The sequence below is a fragment of the Gymnoscopelus microlampas genome, assembly GCF_963454915.1.
Source record: "Gymnoscopelus microlampas genome assembly, chromosome: 15".
Taxonomy (NCBI): domain Eukaryota; kingdom Metazoa; phylum Chordata; class Actinopteri; order Myctophiformes; family Myctophidae; genus Gymnoscopelus; species Gymnoscopelus microlampas.
The window spans coordinates 25,745,402-25,763,837 of record NC_139952.1 but is presented as its reverse complement, the minus strand read 5'-3'; the positions used below and the strand labels follow the sequence as shown (position 1 = coordinate 25,763,837).

General features: G+C 43.8%; 1 protein-coding gene across 1 annotated transcript in view; it reads left to right on the top strand.

Annotated features, from left to right (window-relative positions):
- Window positions 1-821: 821 nt before the first annotated feature.
- Window positions 822-18,436, top strand: part of LOC311061418 (dolichyl-diphosphooligosaccharide--protein glycosyltransferase subunit STT3B) — a 140,975-nt gene continuing 123,360 nt past the window's right edge. The window contains exon 1 of the mRNA XM_084080054.1: window positions 822-1,339. Coding sequence (XP_083936180.1) covers window positions 1,059-1,339 — 281 coding nt within the window. The 5' untranslated portion in view covers window positions 822-1,058. The remainder of the gene's footprint in view (window positions 1,340-18,436) is intronic.

Genomic DNA, 18,436 nt, shown 5'->3' with positions numbered 1-18,436 from the left:
TCTGCAAGCTGAAAAGGCACAACTGTTTTAAAAGGCAGATTTTACTGCGTGATGAACATCAGAATGACTCATTTTCATAGAAAATCAACTGTCACTTTGCGGTGGAAGGCCATTGGTAAAACCCTCTGTCAATCAAGCCAATAGCGTTCCCTGATAGGCTATTATAATAGATTTGAATGAACAAGGCTCCGCAGCCGAGGCCCCGCCCTCGTTGTACCTGTCGTTCTGTGACAGGCTGAAAACGCTTCCTTATCGATGAGTTTACACATCCCATATCCCGGAGGGGTGGTTAATGCTGCGATAGGCTAGTTCCGTCGTCAGGGGAGACAACTTTGTCGTCAGGGGACACTGGGACAGAGACAACTTTCTTTGTGGACAGACCATAGACTGTATAAAGGGACAGACCCCGGACAGACACCAGCTCCAGTGATGATGACGGTGGTTGTCTTTTCATGGAGACAGTGTGTGAAGAAGAGTTATCTTATTATAAATCGCCAGCGAAATGGTTGAATCTAGATGATACAGCTCTTATTTTGCACGGACACAGTCATTATGTTAAAATGTATGTTATCGCATCGCATGATTTCCCCCTGCCCAAAAATAACAATTATTTCATTTCAATGTTCTAAATTTACCATAGCGATAACATACCCCTGAAGTTTACGGTACACACACAGAATAATATTATTTACTAATTTGGACAACGGTTGCCTGACAACCATCTATCAAATCACTGCGTGACCGTCCGTCCAGTCTATGGCACCGCATCTCCCCGTAGCCCCGCCTCCTCCCACCCCTCTCTCTCTCCACCGGCGTTCCGTTCAGTCCGGTAGCAGCGGAGCGGGCTTTTTTGCAGGCTTGCAAACCGGAGCATGAGAGTGCGCATTCGGGGGATGTTATGGTTGTAATGCTAGTTTTCCAGTAAAACACAGGGAACGGGGGAAGAAAAAAAACAAACAAAACATAGAGTGAAGGTCACTGAAACCGGGGGAGATAAGGAGGGAGCGTGTGGCTGGAGGAGGAGAGGGTGAAAAACCCACCGCAAACATCGAGCAGACATGGCGGAGCACCACGCACCCGGCGACGGGAAGCACAAAGCGTCCTCCCCGGCGGTGCAGCAAGGGAGCAGCCGAGCAGCCGGCGTCCTCCAGGCTGCAGGAGGTGGAGGTGGAGGAGGGGGCAGCGGGAAAGGAGGCCTGTCAGGCGGACTAACGCAGCCGGCCGGGTGGCAGTCTTTGCTCTCGTTCACCATCCTCTTCCTGGCCTGGCTGGCAGGGTTCAGCTCCAGACTTTTCGCGGTGATCCGCTTCGAGAGCATCATCCACGAGTTTGACCCATGGTAAGGTTTTGATTGATTGATTGACTAACTGATTGATTACTTTATCAACAGTTTGCAAAAAAAAAGGACAGGAAGTACAGTCTGCATGAAGGTCTGCTAAAAGGATTCAAACAGAAAGCACTATGGCTTGTTTTCATTGGGGTCCATGTGTATTGCATTCATCGAAAGGTATACAGCTTCGTGTGTGTGTGTGTGTGTGTGTGTGTGTGTGTGTGTGTGTGTGTGTGTGTGTGTGTGTGTGTGTGTGTGTGTGTGTTGTCATTGTGTTGTTATTGTGTTGTTACCCAGTGTTACCAGCAGCGGTGTAAAGTAACTAAGTACGTTTACTCGAGTTGTCAAGTACTGTACAATTTTTAGGTATTTTTTTACTTGAGTATTTCCAATTTTCAGTATTTTTTACTTGTACTCCACTACATCTCAGAGGCAAATGTTATACTTTTACTCCATTACTACATTGAAAACTTGTGATATGGGACATTCTGTATAATGAGTACTCTTCTATGTTTGGTTCTTTAACGTACATTTTGATGCCAATACTTTTGTACTTTTACTCAAGTCAATTTTGAATTTTCCTGACTTTTACTTGTAACTTGAGCATTTCTACATTGCAGTATTGATACTTTTACTTAAGTAAAACATTTGAGTACTTTTCCCACCACTGGTTACCCAGTCACATCAGCAGCAGGCTGCTACTGATGTATTTACTGCTGCCAGCAGTAAATACCCGTTGGTGGTAGTTTATAGTCTTAATAACAAAGCAAATAGGTTCATGCGACCTACTGCCCCTCAAGGCAGTCCAAGATAAAATGTCGATTTTTATAACGTTGTCCTAAAATAAGTCTTACAATAACACAATGCATCCTTATAAGTGCAGCACAACAGAGGCTAGAAACCCTATGCTTCAATTTTAGTTGGAAATACTGTGTGTGTAATGTATATATGATTGCAGTTGGACAAGCATGCATTTTCCAAGTTGAATTGAGGGATTATCAGTGCAGCGAAGGGGGGGATAATCATAGTATGATCGATTATTCAGAAGATAGGATTTGGCAGAAATTTGCAATTCGGTCCAGATTTTCCTGTTATTACATGTTATTACAAGATGTGGTTGATCGTCTATTGCAGTGGTTTGCAACCCTTTTCATATTCAAGGTCCATTATTTACTCGGCATTTGAGCCACGGACCACCATTTGATGAGATTTAGCCTCTCAGACCCCAAGACTTCGAATATTTTGTTATCGTTGGGTACGATTTTGTCCACAATTCCATGCTGTATTGATGTGGTGTCATAGGAGAGACAACAGGCTAACGTTGATCAAAATAACAATTCTTTAATTAAGTAATGCAGATGTTTAACAATAATTTAACTTTTGAGAGCGTAAAATGAAACCAAATGGAGCGGTAAGGGTCCATTTGGTTTCATTTTACACACTCAAGAGTTAAAGATCTATAAGGGTCCATTTGGTTAGCAAATCTCCATCATTTAGCTGGGGACCACCTGGAACCCCCTCAAGGACCACTGGTGGTCCCCAGACCACTGGTTGAGGACCACTGGTCTATAAAATCAGATGATGTACGACTGTGCCATTCCCTCTGACATAGCATCTAATAACTGTGGTAGTGTCATAATATGACACCACGTATAGGGATTAAAACCCGGAAGGAAAGCCAGTTGATCTTGTCTTCTTCCCCTTTCATAACCACACACACTGGAATTATTCTTTCATAACGCTGTCCCATAGTTTGTCCAGAAGTTGCAGTGCATCCATCACTCACCCTGTGATTGTGATGATAGTCAGACTGTTTCATTCAAACGGTTTGAATTTGAAATGATTTCCTTTTTTGGCTGGGTGTCCAAGAACAGGCGTTTCCTGTATTTGGTTTCCTTATCTGACAGACAGTTTGTCACAGCAGCTTGTTTTGAACTACGGTACAATGCATTTTTATACTTGAGAGCCAAAGAGCTGGGATTGGAGTTGAAACGGGTCCACCTGATCCACATGTTTTACAAAATGTTTAATGCTGATTTCTGACTGGTTCATACACTTAAGAAATAATTTTCACAATGCTAACATGTAGACTTTTGTTGGAGGGCAAGTGTTGCAAATTCCTTCTAACCTCTAATTATTTCCCCCTGCTATCAAATCTGATTATGCTGGGGTTCTTGTAGGCCAGCTCTTAATCTGAAAGATTTATGGTCATTCACTTCTGCCCTGGATTATAAGGCCGCTGGGGCCAGTTTTACCATGGCAGTGTGTGGTCATTCTAGCAGTTACATGGTGCTATGACAGCATTTGCAATAAATTACAAGTGTATTTCTCTCTCTCTCTCTCTCTCTTTTCTTTACTTTTACTTGTAAACACATGGCTAACATCATTATCTTTGTCTATTTCGATGCATTTGATTTATTAATTACATTTATTAAATGATTTAAGGTACACCTTGATCAGCTCCCTTTGTTTTTTTAACATGCTTTGCATGCTTTTCCAGATGAAACCATTGTCCCTATTCTGGGGGCGGACATTAGGCAAAAATAGCAAATCATTGTGAGCTTGTAGATATAGATATTTTCGGCAAAGACATTTGGTGTAGAAGGGGAAAAAAAGGAGCAGACCCATGAGCCCTGGGGGATCCCAGTCAACAAAGTATATAGGTCAGACATGTCCAAAGTATCGTGGTGGCACAAAGGCCTGTGGCTTCCTTCTTAAAATGTATTGTTTATGGCCTGGCTGCCAGTGAAGCCTTAAGTTTCTGAATATTTTGAACATAACCTGGGCAGCAGGCCATTTCTATGCAGAATTTGTAAGGATTCCTAAGTGCTTGTTCCTTGTGTTTTGTCTCATTCTCAAGATGTGAAAGAAAGGCTATTTCTATTATTTCGTTTACATTTTTGTATTGAGTCCACATTTTCAAACCTGGTTACATTTGGCTGCACTGCCGTTTGAAGTAAAATCGGACTGTAACTATAATAGCAATGCAGTGCATGCGTTTGAAAAAAAGCCTGAATTGTTTTTGTTTTGTTCACAGCACAGATGAGTTGCCACTGCCATCAAAAGATATAGACCAATTATTTGTTTACCAACATTGAGACTGGATGCACAGGTGATTGTTTAATGCAATTAATTCTCAACCTGTTGTTTTGGGGTGCGCTGGTTTCAGCGCACCCCAACCCCCTCTTGTGTGTTGGTTAGTGAGGCGCATCCTAGCGAGACCTAACAGAATGGGTTTCATTTGCAACCAGTATGACGCTTGCAACCAGTGTGACGTCGTCTGTTATTACAATGTAGTTAAATGCAATTGTTGTAATGGAATGCATATGTATGTGACTTTATGGTCCAAAGCTACAGTATGACGGGGGGAGATGCAGTCATATTTTCAAATATGGCCTCCTTTGATTTTTTAGTTACATTGTTAAATAAAATGGTGGTTAAGGCACATACCCCATAAAATACCCTCCTGTAATTTTCTGTTTTATTTACTAGCATTGAACATGCTGTAATATTGCATTCCATATTTGTATTGTGATAAATACAGAGGAAGAATAGTCTCCACTATGGTTTAGACTAAAGGCCATTTTATGCTTGGAGCGGCAAATGAAGGAAAGAGAAAAAATCCTCCTCCTATTCCACAGTCCATCAACACCGTCAGTAGTTTGTTCAGTGTAATATTATTACATAGCCAGCCAAATAATCCATGCCATAAAACTCCATATAGCATAAAGGGACAGATCACCAGATCACCCGCAGACACAAGCACTTAGGTTTACAAGGTATAGTATTCACTCCATACAGATATATATATATATATATATATAACAAAATATATATATATAACATAATGAGAAATCATATTCAGACATGACATACATTTTATGAAGCGTCTGCGTCCTTTAATTAGGTACGTGACACCGTTGGCGGACATCCTCCGACAAAATAGTTGACGTCACTTGTCGTGCGATGGGTCGTTCGACACATGGCGCTCCAAGCATAACTTGGCCGTAATGGGGATCCACACGTTTATAAACATAAACATGTATGCATCGTCCAGCAGTGAGGGCTATTGGCGACGTCTAACAGAACATCCAAGGTTTTCCTTTCTTTGAAACATCCCAGACACGTAGTGTTGTCCTCTGCCAACCTGCAGACTCCTCAGAGTTTGACATGTTTGTACAAATGTTCCTCAAAGGTAGCCACTTACACAAATGTGCTCCACATATTTAACAACTTTAAACATTGCGTTCCTATTTTGGACATGTCATTATCTATACTGTAGGTCGTTCATAATTTTTTTATAATGAAATAAAGCGACGTGAACTTGTAGATCTGCTATATTTGAACTTTGGAATAGGGCTTAAGTGGTTTATTCCATTTTGGGCGGGAACCCCTATTTGTAACTATACCTTTCAGGACGGGAACCCCTTTTGAGGTTCTTGTTGCTATGTACAGTATATAGCAGCATACATTTGTTTTTGAATAAATATTTTAAGTTTTAGGTCAGGATTTAGATGGCGTTTTTAGAATCGGTCTCAGGTCTAAATGGGTTATTTTGTCAGATCTGCCATTATGTCATCACTTATTACAGCCGAATATTTGTTTGCCATCCAAGTGAAGGATTGGCGAGTTTGTTTTTGACAGCTAGGAAAGAGCCCATTGGTTTATGCTAATGCTGAATGATAGTGGACGCCAGCACCAGACGTGAATACTATCCCCATCGTCTGCATGTTCAGACACTGCTGTTCTGTGTCTTCTACTCTGCTGCGCTGAGCTTCAAATGATCTGCACTTACCAGAAAAAGTTGAACGCCAGGCAATTTGGAAAAGGAAAAATTGCATTCATAGACATCAAAATGTCTGGCTCGTTTTGAAACGCAAGCATTTTTTCAGAGGATGTCCTGAATTGCAGTCAAGTGCCTGACACAGTTTGCTCGTTATCAGGCGCTGCTAATTAGCTCTCTCCTAATATTTTGTTATTATTTTACAGGCGACAGCAGATAAAAAAAACACATATATTTGCTGTCTCTTCCATTTAAAAGTGAATTTGTTGTCTCTGCATTGTGTAACACTTTCCTGACTTAGAAATGATTCTGTAATCGCCTTCTGCTTATCATTCAGGCAGAACTTCGTTCTCAACTCCATGACTCAGTCAATAATCTCTGCTAAGCATACCAGACTTGTGAAACTCTACAGAGTCTTTACCTTGTGGAGGTGTTGAACGCCTCTCAGCATCTCTGGCACAAATATATCCCTTTTGTTCAATATTTGCTAGGTTGCTTTTGCTGCTGCTGTCCAATATTGCTCCAAGGGTGAATTTTATCCCACTTCTCTTGCAACATCTGCCCAACTTTATTGACTTTGAGAAAAGAAAATGGATTTTAACCAGACTAGGAGCCCTGTAGAGATGCATAAAGGTGTGTGTGTGTGTGTGTGTGTGTGTGTGTGTGTGTGTGTGTGTGTGTGTGTGTGTGTGTGTGTGTGTGTGTGTGTGTGTGTGTGTGTGTGTGTGTGTGTGTGTGTGTGTGTGTGTGTGTGTGTGTGTGTGTGTGTGTGTGTGTGTGTGTGTGTGAGAGAGAGAGAGAAACTTGTTTTGGGAGTGCTACTTGGAATCAGTCAAGTTATCACCACCTCGATTCAGAAAATCGAGGTGGTTTTGCCCGAGTAGAGGAGACGAGTACTGGAGCAGAAGCCTCTGTCAACCAAATAATGAGACAGATTTTTTGATCTGTCCCTCTCACTCTCTCGCTTGCTTTCTCTCTGCAGGAAACATCAAATCAAATCAAATCACGTTTATTTATAGAGCACATTTAAAAAACAACTTTCGTTGTACCAAAGTGCTATACAGGTATTTGAGCAGCACAATTCATTTCATCAACAATATACATCAAAACAACAATAATACAAACAATAATAAAATTAATAATAAAACCAGAAAGCATAGTAATTTAAAAAAGAGCATGCACAGCATAGCAAACGTACAATAAAGTGTCAGGGGGATTGGAACGCTTGTGCATAAAACAATATTTTTAGCCTGGATTTAAAAGAATCGATGGAAGGGGCAAGCCTGATTGAGAGTGGGATGCTGTTCCACAGCACAGGGGCGGCGACCGAGAAAGCACGGTCACCTCTGCGCCTCAAATTGGACGTTGGGATCTTTAGTGACCCCAAGTCAGTTGATCTGAGCTGCCAGTTTGTGGCGGGGGGGTAACTTATAAGGTCATTAATGTAGGTGGGGGCTAGTCCATTTAGGGCTTTAAAAACAAAAAGGAGGATCTTAAAATGTATTCTGAACTGCACTGGCAGCCAGTGTAGGGAGGCCAAAACAGGAGTGATGTGGTCTCTCTTTTTGGTACCGGTCAGAAGCCTGGCTGCTGCGTTCTGGACCATTTGGAGACGGGATAGGGCTGAGTGACTGATACCAATGTAGAGGGAGTTGCAATAATCTAAACGGGAGGTTATGAGGGCATGTATAACGACTTCAAGGTCATGGACAGAGAGAAACGGCTTGATTTTTGATATGGAGCGGAGGTGAAAGAAACTTGTTTTTACGACTGCATTTACCTGTTTGTCAAATTTGAAATCTGAGTCAAAGAGTACTCCCAGGTTCTTTGAGTAAGGCTTGACCAGGCAGGACAGGTTGCCTAGATCATTTTGGATCTGTGAGATGGAGTCAGGGCGGCCAAATAAGACTATCTCGGATTTGGAGTCGTTCAGCTGCAGGAAGTTCTGTGTCATCCAGGATTTAATGTCTGTAAGGCAGTTTCTCAGGTTGTCCAGTTGTGAATGGTTGTTTGGTGTCAGGGGGAGGTAAATCTGTGTGTCGTCGGCATAGCAGTGAAATGAAATGTTATGTTTGCGAATTATTTGGCCTAGGGGGAGCATGTATATGGAGAATAGAATAGGACCCAGGATCGATCCCTGCGGGACCCCACAGGAGAGACTGGCGGGGGGGGAGGAGAAGTTGCCAATGTTCACGGTAAAGCTTCTGTCACAGAGGTATGAGGTGAACCAGGCCAGGGCTGTATTGTTGATACCAGCATTGTGCTGGAGACGGTGTAGTAATATTTGGTGATCGACTGTATCGAAGGCTGCGCTGAGGTCCAATAATAGCAGGATGGCACAGTCACCAAGATCAGTGGTGCGGAGGAGGTCATTGTGTACTTTTAGGAGTGCTGACTCTGTGCTATGGTTGGCCTTGAATCCAGACTGAAATGTTTCAGTGATATTGTTTTGGGTTAAGTAGGGGATGAGTTGGCTGAGGATGATTTTTTCGAGGACTTTGGATAAAAAAGGTAGTTTGGAGATGGGCCTATAATTACTGGGGAGGGAGGGGTCTGAGTTCGGTTTTTTAAGTAAGGGCTGGACCACTGCTTGTTTAAAACAAGTTGGGACAGTGCCAGTGGCCAGGGAACTGTTGATGATGGTGAGTATACTGGGGCCGGCTGTATTAATAACCTCCTTCAGGAGGGTAGAGGGGACAATGTCAAGTGGACAAGTGGCAGATTTCATAGTGGAGAAGATGAGTGTGATGAGGGTTGGGAGAGTGACTGGATGAAAGCTGTCTAATTTGGATGAACAGAGCAGTGGGTTGTTGGTGGTAGGTGTATAGGGAGGCATGTTATTTCTGATGTTGTTGACTTTACTGATGAAGAAATTTTGGAAATCAATGCAGGTTGCTATAGATAGGTCCGGGTTTGCAATAGGAGCAGGGTGGATGACAGCGTTTATGGTTTTGAACAGAATCTGCGGGTTATGGGAGTTGTTGGAAATTAGATTAGAAAAGTACTTTGTTCTTGCAGTGTTGAGTGAATCCTGGTATCTGAGACGGTTATTTCTTAACATTTCAAAAGAAATTTGGAGCTTGTCCTTTTTCCATCTCCTTTCCGATTTTCTACATTCCCTTCTCAGGGCTCTGGTGGTGTCATTCAGCCATGGGTCACCTTTAGGCTTGGATTTGCTTATTTTGAGGGGGGCAATGGTATCCAGGATGGTGGCACAGGTCGAGTTAAAAAGGGAGGTGAGTTCCTCAGTGCTGGAGGAGGGGGGAGGGGTCTCCATAATGCGGGTGGTTGGAGCAGCTATGAGGGCATCTGAAAATGTATTGGCAGTCGATGAGTTAATATGGCGTGAGCGACGAGTGGGCAGTTGAGGTTTTGGAGGGGGTTGAGGTAGAACTGTATTAAATAAAATAGTGCTGTGGTCTGATAGACAGGGAGCTATGAGTTCAGAAGTGTTGATATTGAGGCCCAGCGATAAAATAAGGTCCAGAGTATGGCCCAGCCTGTGGGTGGGGCCGGTGTTGAGAAGTGAGAGATTAAAAGATTCAATTAACTGCATAAAATCATTGACAAGTGGTTTAGAGGGGCAGCAAACATGGATGTTCAGATCTCCCAGGATCAGAGCTCGGTCGAAGTGAGTTATGGTACTTGTGAGAAATGATGAGAATTGAGCTATGAAGTCCTTGTGGTACTTTGGTGGCCGGTAGATAAGTGCAATTAAAAGTGGGTTAGCGGAGTCCACCTTAATAACTTGCACCTCAAAGCTCGGGAAGTGGTCTATATTTACTGGACGGCATTTAAAGCTGTTCTTAAACACAATAGCTAGACCCCCCCCAGTACGTCCGGAGGGTCTGGGCGAGCTAAAAAAGCTGTAGTCTTCAGGGCAGAGTGCAATAAGTGGGGCAGACTCATCCAACATGAGTTGTGTTCCATCCATTAGTTCTTTGCAGTATATTCCATTTTCCTATATGCTAGTTGTAACTCAATGAACTAGATCCTTATTTTTGGTTTATGTTTCAACAAGAGAAAATCATTTACCAAAATAATCAAGTAAAGATAATATAAAAGATGTGTTTGCAGTTGGAACCACAGTTCTTGGAACTACAGTTGGAACTAGAGTTACGCACAGAGCCTATCAAGATCATTTTGAGAAGACAGGACACAAAGAGACACGTTTGGTCCACAAATATTGTGCTAATTCAGTTTTGCTTCAGTCATATTGGCCAATCAACACTGTAGTCTGTGCGCTGTTGCGTTTTAGTGGCCAAATTGTGATGGAACAGAAAAGCTAGATGGATTCTTTGCCAGGCATTGGCAACCACAATGAGGTAAATTAACCCTTTTCTGGATTGCCAGAAGAACTAGAAAGTCAACCTGTTCACCAGCTGGGCTGGAAAACATGAGCTTACAAGTAGAGCTGACACATCATCATCATCATCATCATCAACTCCCATCATCATCAGCATCAACATCTAGAAAATATGTCAGGCTAATATAGACTTAAAACAGTGTGTTATTATTTGCATATCATAAGTGCTGTAAATGGTTTGACATCTATTTATTCTTAAAAGATTAAGATTTTTTTAAATCCAAGCAGATGATCTGTTCATCTTATCCTAATATTTTGGCAGGAGAGAGAGAGAGAGAGAGAGGGGGGAATTGACATGCAGCCTCAGGTCGATTTCAAACCCGGACCAGCTGTAGGAATGACTTTTTTTTAATGGAATATGCTCTTAGCAGGCGAGCCACTGGGGTGCCCCCACATTTTGACAGTTTTTAAAACATTCTTCAACAGCCGTGCTGTCTCTTATCACTTAATGGAAAATGTGGAACGGGTAACAGTGTGGAGTTTATCCCCTTGCCAAAATTTCTCAATGACTTCGGGCCCACATGTGTTCTTTATCATTTACTGTAAGAATGAATGAAACCTCCCTCTCTGCGTGATATTGCCTTTCCCTCCCTCCTCCCTCCTTAAAACATCACATCTGAATCAAAGTGGATTGTGCCAAACCCAGGGTCTGCTGCTAGCACAGCACAACATCAGCTACTGCAGCATTGTAGAGGAACAGAAGTTGGTGATTGATCTGTGTACCAGACACTTAGCTGGAGAGGTGACCCCCCCCACCCACCCACCACTCTGCAACTCTCTGTCTGTCTGACCCGCTAACAGCTTCTGAAATATTTAAGAGTAGAGACGGTGTCCAATTACCTTCTGCAGAAGGTCTTATCCCAGGGCTTGATGCACTGATTTCTCTCTCTCTCTCTCTCTCACACACACACACACACACACACCCACACACACACACACACACACACACACACACACACACACACACACACACACACACACACACACACACACACACACACACACACACACACACACACACACACACACACATCGTGTGGAAAATCTATGCAAGTGTTTAATTATAAACTAACCTCATGCCACCCTGCCCATTTACACGATCCCAATATACCTCTACACACCCCACCCAAAATGAATGAATGCCAAACCAAAATTCTTTGAGACCGGATACTCACTCTCTTAAATTCCTATCAGTCTATCTCAATGTCAGCTCATTATGTTCCGTGTCTCTTGCACCCAAACTAATTACTTGTATATTATGAACCTCATCCCTGGCAATGAAAGTGCTGCTTCTGAGTTTAACCTCCGGTCCAATAAATGGATGGGAGTATTTCACACAAAATGGATGATATGTCATCCAGGAACGCTGTGATTTTTACAGCACATTGATGTTCGCATTGCAGCGAGGGTGAGCTCTATGATGTAGCCATAGCTAATCTCTTGGTTGCGAACTGGCTGACTCTTTCAGTAGAAACAAAGCCCGCAGCTCGCTGGGAATTTTCAAGTGTAGCGTCCGTGCCAGAAGTAATGATTGCATTTTGTCTGCCGTTCCAATCGTCTCCACTTCAACCTCACAGCCAGCCGAGGCTTCAGAATCGGAATGTTCTCACTCAGAGAGAGCTCAGGGCATTCATGTCCCTCCCTGTGGAACATAGGAGGAGAAATGCAGTGTGTGATGACGCTCCTCACTCTCCCCGGTGACAAGCTTTTATCCTCCACTTCTCCTGAATCTGGGGACTTTATGCTAAGCCCCGCACGATTATCTGCTTTTTTCCCCTCACGGGTCTCTCACGACGGACCGACTCCAGGCCTGCTGGGGGAGGCAATGGAGTCCGAACCGTGCGGCGTGCGTGCATGACAGATCTGTCCCCAGGGGCACCTGCAGCCCACGTAAGGAGCTGATGCGCTCCTGGCACGGAGGAGCGTGTAGCCCAGGGGAAGTCACAGTAGAGCGCCATAAAACACACACTTCTTTTTATCCCTGGTTTGTTTTGTTTATTGGGTTTTTGGTGGTGTTTACTGCAGAGAGACGTCTTGGCCTGATAGCGTAATATAGATGCGCACAGTTCTTATCCATGTGCCTCATCTCGTCCCATAATGAAAGACATTTCTTTTATTCTAATTGACCAATTCAAGCAATCTGTGCTGGCAAATTAAAAATAATTGCAGACACTTTTTATGCAGCTGTATTTTGACCACCTTCACATTTTCATTAATATCCTCATTTCAGCTCGAATCGTGTCTGTGAGTCACGCGGTCGTGCCGGTTGTTGGCTGGTTTGATGAATGCTTTTAGAAGAAGGACAACAATGGGGTGATTGATTCCCACTACAGTAGGTGGGAGGGGGCCGAGACAGTTGATTCATTCAAGTCAAATTGAGAATTGCTAATAACCTGATGTTTTTTTTTTCTCTCCAAATCCCCAGATTAATTGCCTGTCAGACAATTTGATTGTGAAAGCACTAGTGCGTTTGGCCCTTAACCCGTTAAGACCGGGAACGCATCTGTGTAATTTTAGATTTTAGTCATATTTTATACTTTGGCTATTCAAAAATAGCAGATATACAAGCTCATAGTGTACTACGAGCTTGTAGATCTGCTATTTTTGAAAAATCTTGAACATTTGGTGCACATCTTTGAATACATATTTTTTTTAAACAACATTGTAAAACTCAAATCATCTTTGCTTCTGGGGGTTCCTTGAACAACATATTTTGATGGGTAAAACCATATACCCAAAATGATATGTATTTTGCCACCGACCCCCATCTCAAAATATGTTGTTCCAGGGACCCCTCAGAAGCAAAGATTTGAGTTAAAAAACAATTTGCTTCAAGAAGATGCATGTATTCAAAGATTTGCACAAAATGTTACTACAAGCTCGTAGCGTGGCATCGAGTGCTTGTATATCTGCTATTTATGAATAGCCAATAGCTAAAATAATGGTTATAACCTCAAATCTAAAATGACACAGATGCGTTTCCGATCTTAATGGGTTAATGAGAGGTGTTTCCTGTCAGCAGCCCAGAGGCCACGTACGTCACAGATAGCCTGATGGAGGATGATAGCTCAGAGAAGGAGACCAATTTGTTTGTGTGATTGATCGCCGCTGTTACACCTTCAGAGGCATTGAGTATTTGTGAGTTAAGCGAAGCAATATAAGCATTGTATAAGATGCCTGGGGGTCCTGTTAAGTGTCAGTTTTATTCTTTGTTGCACGTGTGCATGTAATGTAAATGAACTGCCATTTACAGTATATATTTTATTTTTAGTTCCAGTTCCTGACCATTCAGAGTGCTTTTCAATGTACTTCACGTTCCCATTCACACACCACGGCACAGATAGGCCGTTATGCATGCTAATGTGGTAAACATCCACACGCCGGTGGCAGACGCAACCGTGCAAGGCCCCAACATGCTCATCGAGTTGGGGTAGTTAGTGGTTAAGTGTCTCTTGATCAAGGACTGGGAAACCTTAGGGCTCCCAGGCGCCCGCTGTTTACAGTGTTGCCAGATTCTGTGAGAGAAACAAGCAACCAGGTCTAGGAAAACCATCCCAAAAGAAGCAACTATTGGCCACATGAGCACTTTAACATATACATCAGCTATTTGAAAATAGCAGATCTACAAGCTCACAACGCGTCGCATCGCGACGCGTTGTGAGCTTGTAGATCGGCTATTCTAACCTATTTAGCTGCGGACCCCCCCGGTACCCTGCCAAGGACCCCTGGGGGGTCCCCGGACCCCACTTTGAGAACCAATGCTATAAATCCTCATTTCGTTGTCAGTATTGATCATTTTTGTCGTCACAGCCATAGATTCCTGTTTGCTTAGCACGGCTCCTGTGCCTGGTATAACCTGTAAAGCAAGCTTTGAATTAGTACCCACCACGACCTGTTCTTCTACCTCCTGCAACTTTGTCTTCCAGTCAGGGGGAAACATGTCTCTCCACAGCTGGAAACTTGTCGTCTAATAAGATTTTAAGAACTAGCGCTGCTCTCTGACAGATTTAAAACCCCTCGGTGCTCTTTATTGAAACCTGTACCGTGGATTCTTGTACTTTTACTCAACTAAAAAGCAGAAGAGCCTCAGTGCATTTTTCGAAGCAATTGATCTTGTTCGTCGTTCTGCGCTCTTACCTTCATATTGAGGAGGAGATTGGCTTTGTGCAAACTAAGACACACCAGGAGTGCAGAATGGATGTGTGTGTGTCTGATGGCTTCTGTAGTGGAGATGTTTGCTTTGTTTCAGCCCACTAGAAATTCAGATTTAAGAATATTTTTATATAATATATATATTTATATTTATATATAATATATTTATAATATTATTTCAGATAGGATAATGCAGAGACACTCACAAGGAGGAGCATGCTGTATGGTCTTGGTTGCACTAACTGGCTGAGCCACCATGCACCCCCAGCCGACTTGGCAATTGATGTGATTGTTGTTCCATGACAGCCAATACAGCACAGAGCTCAGAAGGAATAGGGTGTCCTCGTCTTAGAGGGAACTGCGCTGCTGTAACAGACAGTACTTTTGTGCTGTTATTTACTCATTTGTCATTTGTCAATGCCTCTGTACAAAATATGTATAACGATTCTATAGAACCGTAAAGTTGTTTGTTTCCCATGTAAACAAATAATGGATTTGTTTACATTCAAAAGTTCACTCGTACAAATCAGCTTGTTGTTGGATTTAGACCCCAGGCCCCACTGAAATAGTTTTTATATTTAGAAGGCTACTAGTTTGCATTACTTGGCTGCAATGTTTGTCAGGATTTCATTTGCAGCAGCTTCAGTTTGTTCAAGAAGCTTCTGCCCCTCCGTTAGATTTATTCCGAATTCTGCATGGGGGTCTCTGTTTTTATTTGGGAAAGGGTCACCTTTACCAAATCCTGTCGCTCTAGTGTGTGTGTTGGGGGGGGGCTGCTATACCCTACATACACTGATGTGTTTCAACAGGTTTCCCATGGGCTTGTGTGTGGGAGGACAGACACGTGCGGCACTCTGGGGGGTCTTATTATGTCCTCGTAATGGAGGGATTGGGTCTGTGCTGTATGATGGCGGCACGATCCTCCTTTGCGTTCATCTGTACAGTTTATTGTTTCCCTAGAATGTCTGCTGGTATGAGTTGAGTCTGATTTGGAAGAATAGTTAACCAAAAAAAAACAGATTTTCGATTCACATGCATGAGCAAGATTAAGTCAGTTATTGGTTCTAAATGTCGGTTTAGATATATTCTCTGTGAAGTGGCCAGCCCTACTTCAGGTGCGCTACAAGTTATTTCGGGATCAATCTTTTGACCGCCCATTCCCGCCCACAAGGGCCTGCGGTATCCCAGTCCCAGTGCAGGGCTCTAATCTGAATCCCAGTCCCAGTGCAGGGCTCTAATCTGAATCCCAATCCCAGTGCAGGGCTCTAATCTGAATCCCAGTCCCAGTGCAGGGCTCTAATCTGAATCCCAATCCCAGTGCAGGGCTCTAATCTGAATCCCAGTCCCAGTGCAGGGCTCTAATCTGAATCCCAATCCCAGTGCAGGGCTCTAATCTGAATCCCAATCCAATCAACGAAGCTTCAGAGAGCCAAAGCATTCAGCTCAGCCCTAGATTTTAACCAGAGTGGTCCTATGTCGTCCTACCATATTCCCTTTTCTTTTCATATTCCTGTCAGCTTTGCCTTTGATCGATGCCCCCCCCCCCCCCCGGACGCAGTGGTCTGCCCCCAGGCGGGGTGGGGTGAGGGAGACACAGAGGCACCGTTAGGGGGCCGGCTGACAGCCAGCGGACAGGAGGGGGGTCACAGAATGGAGCAGAGAGGGAACGTCTGCTTATCGCACACTGTTCGCACAACCCTTCCCTCTTACTGACAGGACTCAGCATGCGGCTCTGCAGGGGAGAGCCCACCTGCATGGAGAGAAAAGGTAGAAGACAGGAGGAGAGGTGGAAGAACGCAGTGTGTAGAGAGAGAGAGAGAGAGAGAGAATCGTGGGAGGGTAAAGTCTCTCAGGAAGATGTGAACAAAGAGGGAAAGAGAAATGTAATGTTCTGAAAATACATTACCGCCAGTGAGTTGTTATGTGTGCGTGCCTGTGCGTTGTTTATGTTTTATTTATCTTTTAGAAAAGCGATAGGTTATTATCTTTTCAGGTCCCGGCCTCCAGTGAAATTAAATTTTCTCGAATGGTGGATAGACGCCTTTAAGCGGAGCCCATTTAATAAGATCAAGTACTTAAATAATCTCTACAGAATAGTTCAAATACCTCACACTCCACTTCTCTTTGAGTCATTTCTCCTTCCTCTTGCTCTAATCCCACCAAAGCTCCCCAGGAACACTCTACAAATTCACCCTAAGCACGAGCAGCAAACATCAAGACTCAAGAGATAAAAGCTGATCTGCTTGAAGCTATAATAAACAAGAGATTGTTATTGGGAAGGCTGGCCAGTCGTAAGTCCTGCCAGTTGAGTGGCTTCATAATGATTGAGATTTCTCCTCGGTGAGTTGACTGTCTGTCATGTTTTGGTCTCTCTTGTACCGTCACTGGCTGAATTTAAGGCTTTTTCATTGGCCTTTTGGCTTGTTGTTCCATGGCAAAAAATGACAGGCCAGCTGTCGGTTTGGCATCTGTGGCCGTGGTCCCCCTGTGGAGAGGAGGAGAGGATGTTTCACAGAGGAAGGAGGAGGTACTGGGATATGATGGGGCCCCTGAAGACGCCGGACTCGCATCTTGTGCCTCTGTCGCGGCCTGCTGCTGTGCAGAAACCACAGTATCTTCCTTTGGCAGGACTTTCACTCAGCATTGCCCATTGCAAGCTTTGCCAATCGGCATCTGTTCCCTCCCCAGCCCCCCCCATCTCCAACCCCCCACCCCCCCCCACCCCCCCTCGTCCTGCTGCAGATGCTTCTATTGTTCCGCCATTGTGCTCGTTTTCACTTATATCACTTGGTTTGAACTGGGATGACTTCATCGCTGCAGCCCGTGCCTGCTGGCCGGATGGACCTGGCATGCATGGCGTCACAGAACAAGCGTTCTTTGAGGTCACCGTTTGTTTTCAAGGCTGCTCGGAGCCAATGACAGAAAGGCAATTGCACGGCCCACCCCGGGCCGCCCGCGCTGTGCGTCGCTCTCTCTGGGCAATCGGAGACGGAGTCTGATGGATGGAAGGAAGGGAATGGTCTGGAAGGGAAGAGGGCAGTGGGTAAAAGTAATAGAAATGATGGATGGTGTGGAATGGAGCGGTGTGTCCGGTCTGTATAAGAATGACAGGTGGAATGGACTGTCATCCCGCGACAGCAGGGAGAGGATGGGGCTGTCGGACGCCTGTCATATCTTCTCCCTTATCGGCTACTGCTGTTGGCAGGTAGTCTGGGGCAGACTTAGGACGGCTGGAGGGGAAACGGGGCAAAACCACAGGTTTCCAGATTGGTCTGTGTGAGACTGTGATGAGCCTCAAGTTAAGAGAGGAGAGTTGGCCCCATGGGGAGAGCCCAAAGTAACGTTCTTAGAGAGTGCTGCAGAGCATAATACATATAAATCAGTCCTGAATTAAAAACCAGTGCTGCCTCGGGGTCAGAGCCTCAGGGTCCTATTGGTTACTCCTCTCACAATTTGTCTCTGTCCCTAAGACAACCTCTCCATCGGTCTCTGTCCATATCTGTCTCTGACAACATATTATCCACAACGAAGAATGAATTACCAATCAGTGCAGCTTATTGGGAGACATAATTTGTATTTGTTATTTGTTTATAGAGGAGCTAGTTTTGTGTAAAACATATTGCATTCATATATCTTCATTTAAAAACAATATCATGCTTTATTGAAAATACGTTTTCCATGTCAAAACTTTTAATCCGGTAGGACAAAAGCACTTTTTGGGTTCAATTTGCAGATGTTATTTTTTTTGTTTTCTGCACCGCAAAGGTTGAAAAGTCTTTTAATGAGGGGAGAGACAAAAGGAGAT